Below are 2,260 nucleotides of genomic sequence, written 5' to 3'. Positions count from 1 at the left end.
CAGCTCTGCCCGGGACGGTGCCTCGGATGATGCGCCCGGCTCCGGGGCAAAACTACCCTCGCACAGGCTTCCCCTTGGAAGGTAGGTCTGGGAAACCCCCTCTCTATACCGCTCCTTTCCCCCCAGCACCTCGGTATGACCTGGGGGGGGGGCAGGTCGGGCTGGGCTGCTCCAGGGGGGGATGCACCTAAACTTTGCAGCTGGGGAGGGGGGGGGATGGTTCTCGCCCTGAGCATCCAACTTCTCGCCGATATTTAGCTCCTGCCCTTCTCGCTGTAGCTATTCCGTCCCCGCGAAATTACCGGGCTTTGGGGGGGTTGGGTTAGTTTGGGTTTTTTCCCCCTATTTAAAGTAGTTTCAGGCATCCCGCAGGTTTTTTTAAAGCCGGATCTTACGGTTTGGGGGGTTTCTTTCTTTTTTTCTTTCAACCCGCAAACATCTCGACAGTTTAATCTCCCCGAAAAAGGTGGGGAAAACCGACCAAATGGATTGTTCTCAATTTTTCTGGGGGAGAATAATGAAAAAACCAGCGACAAACCCCAAGCCGGGGGGATCCTCCAGCCGAGCTGCCCTTGGCCGGGGCTGGCGAGGGGAAAAGGGGGGGACTTTGTAGCTGTCACCTCTCGCAGTGTCATCCCACCTCGCAGCGCATCAACTTACCCATCATCTGCTTTTTTTTTTTCCCCTTTGTGTTCGGGGGTTATTATTTCTAGGCATATATATATATTTAAAAAAAACTAAAGCAAAAACCAGAGCGGGACCCTTCTCGCCGCATTTATTAAACAGGAAGATTTTCATCCCGCCCGTGCTCAAGTGGCGAAACTCAGAGCTGTGGAAAACCACGCAGGCTGCAAAACACACAAGCTGGGGGGATTTGTTGAAGTGCTTTTCTGTAGCAAATGAAGTAAAACAGACGGCAAGGGAAAGGATCAAAGGATTACAACAATATTTGCACAACATGACTGGGAATAATGAAAAGAGAGAGCGGCCGGCGGTTTTAGTACCTCTTGAATGTAAAATTGGCCACTCGAGTGTTATCTGTCGATAATGATATATCCAGGGAGTGCTGGCCAAGTGACTCGGAATTAGTGGTGCATGATTCTTGTTAAATCGCGAGGCAATTTCTGGAATCGACTTTTCTTTGTATAAAGAGGAAAATCACCCCCCTCGCCTTCCCCGGCCCTCGCCCCCTCCAGCCTTTCTGCAAATTACCAGCTGAGTTCTTCCCCCCTTTTTTTATTCTTTTTTTTTTTAATTTCCAGCCTGTGAAATCGTATTAATCTGCAAGATCTACATTGCGAGATATTAAACAAATTGGGGAGGGGGGGATTAAGGCAGCGCTGGTCCCCCCGCTCCGGGAGGGGACGAGCCGCGCAAGGTGTCGGGGAAGCTGCGCGGCCGCGGGGGATCCGTGCTTGTTCCGCGCCGCCCCAAAACGCTGAACAAAACCTCACACACCAAAAAAATAGCCCCGCGAAAAGCCCCTGGAGGGTAATTCTATTTCGAAAAGTTTGTTTGAAAGCGGGTAGCTCCGGGATTTGAAGGAAAAAACGAAGTGCGCTTTTGGGGGGAAATGCGAAGTTTTTTGGGGAAAGGGAAGTTTGGGGGGGGCTTTGCCATGCGGTTTTAATTCTTTCCTTATTTAAACTGTCGGATACGCTTTAAAACGTCGATGTAAAATGCCAAATGTATATATAGATACAAACATTACGATCACCTCGGAGCGGGTGATGGGCTATTTTTATTTCCCTTTAACGCTGGAAAAACTCTTCCCCGTGATGCCGGGATAAATCCAGAGGCCAGGGGATGGGTGAGAGGTTTCTCCCTTCTTTTAAAGCTTCAGATACCGGCAGAGAAGCTGAGGGTGCGGGATGCGCTCTGTTTTGCTGGGGTTTTTCCCCCCTTTTTAAACTTCTTTTTCTCTCCTTGTTTTGTTTGGATTTCCCCCACCCCCCACCCCCCTTGCTCTCCAGTTTCCACCCCGCTGGGCCAGGGCAGGGTGAACCAGCTCGGAGGGGTGTTCATCAACGGCCGACCGCTACCCAACCACATCCGTCATAAAATCGTGGAGATGGCTCACCACGGCATCCGGCCCTGCGTGATCTCCCGGCAGTTGCGGGTTTCCCACGGCTGCGTCTCCAAAATTCTCTGTAGGTACCAGGAGACGGGCTCCATCCGCCCTGGAGCCATCGGAGGCAGCAAGCCCAGGGTGAGTGTAATGCTGGGGCCGAGCTAAATCGCCCTCCTTAGGTTAAAAACA

At 51.6% G+C, this 2,260-nt stretch overlaps 1 protein-coding gene across 1 annotated transcript in view; it reads left to right on the top strand.

The window, feature by feature from the left end:
* Positions 1-6: 6 nt before the first annotated feature.
* Positions 7-2,260, top strand: part of LOC104494628 (paired box protein Pax-7) — a gene marked incomplete at its 3' end in the record, with an annotated part of 4,124 nt that continues 1,870 nt past the window's right edge. The window contains exons 1-2 of the mRNA XM_010137494.1: positions 7-81; positions 1,974-2,209. Coding sequence (XP_010135796.1) covers positions 27-81; positions 1,974-2,209 — 291 coding nt within the window. The remainder of the gene's footprint in view (positions 82-1,973; positions 2,210-2,260) is intronic.

The sequence above is a fragment of the Buceros rhinoceros genome, unplaced genomic scaffold (assembly GCF_000710305.1).
Source record: "Buceros rhinoceros silvestris isolate BGI_N320 unplaced genomic scaffold, ASM71030v1 scaffold17620, whole genome shotgun sequence".
In the NCBI taxonomy this organism is placed as follows: Eukaryota; Metazoa; Chordata; class Aves; order Bucerotiformes; family Bucerotidae; genus Buceros; species Buceros rhinoceros.
Note: the sequence above shows the minus strand (reverse complement) of the source record. Positions and strands in the feature narration are given on the sequence as shown.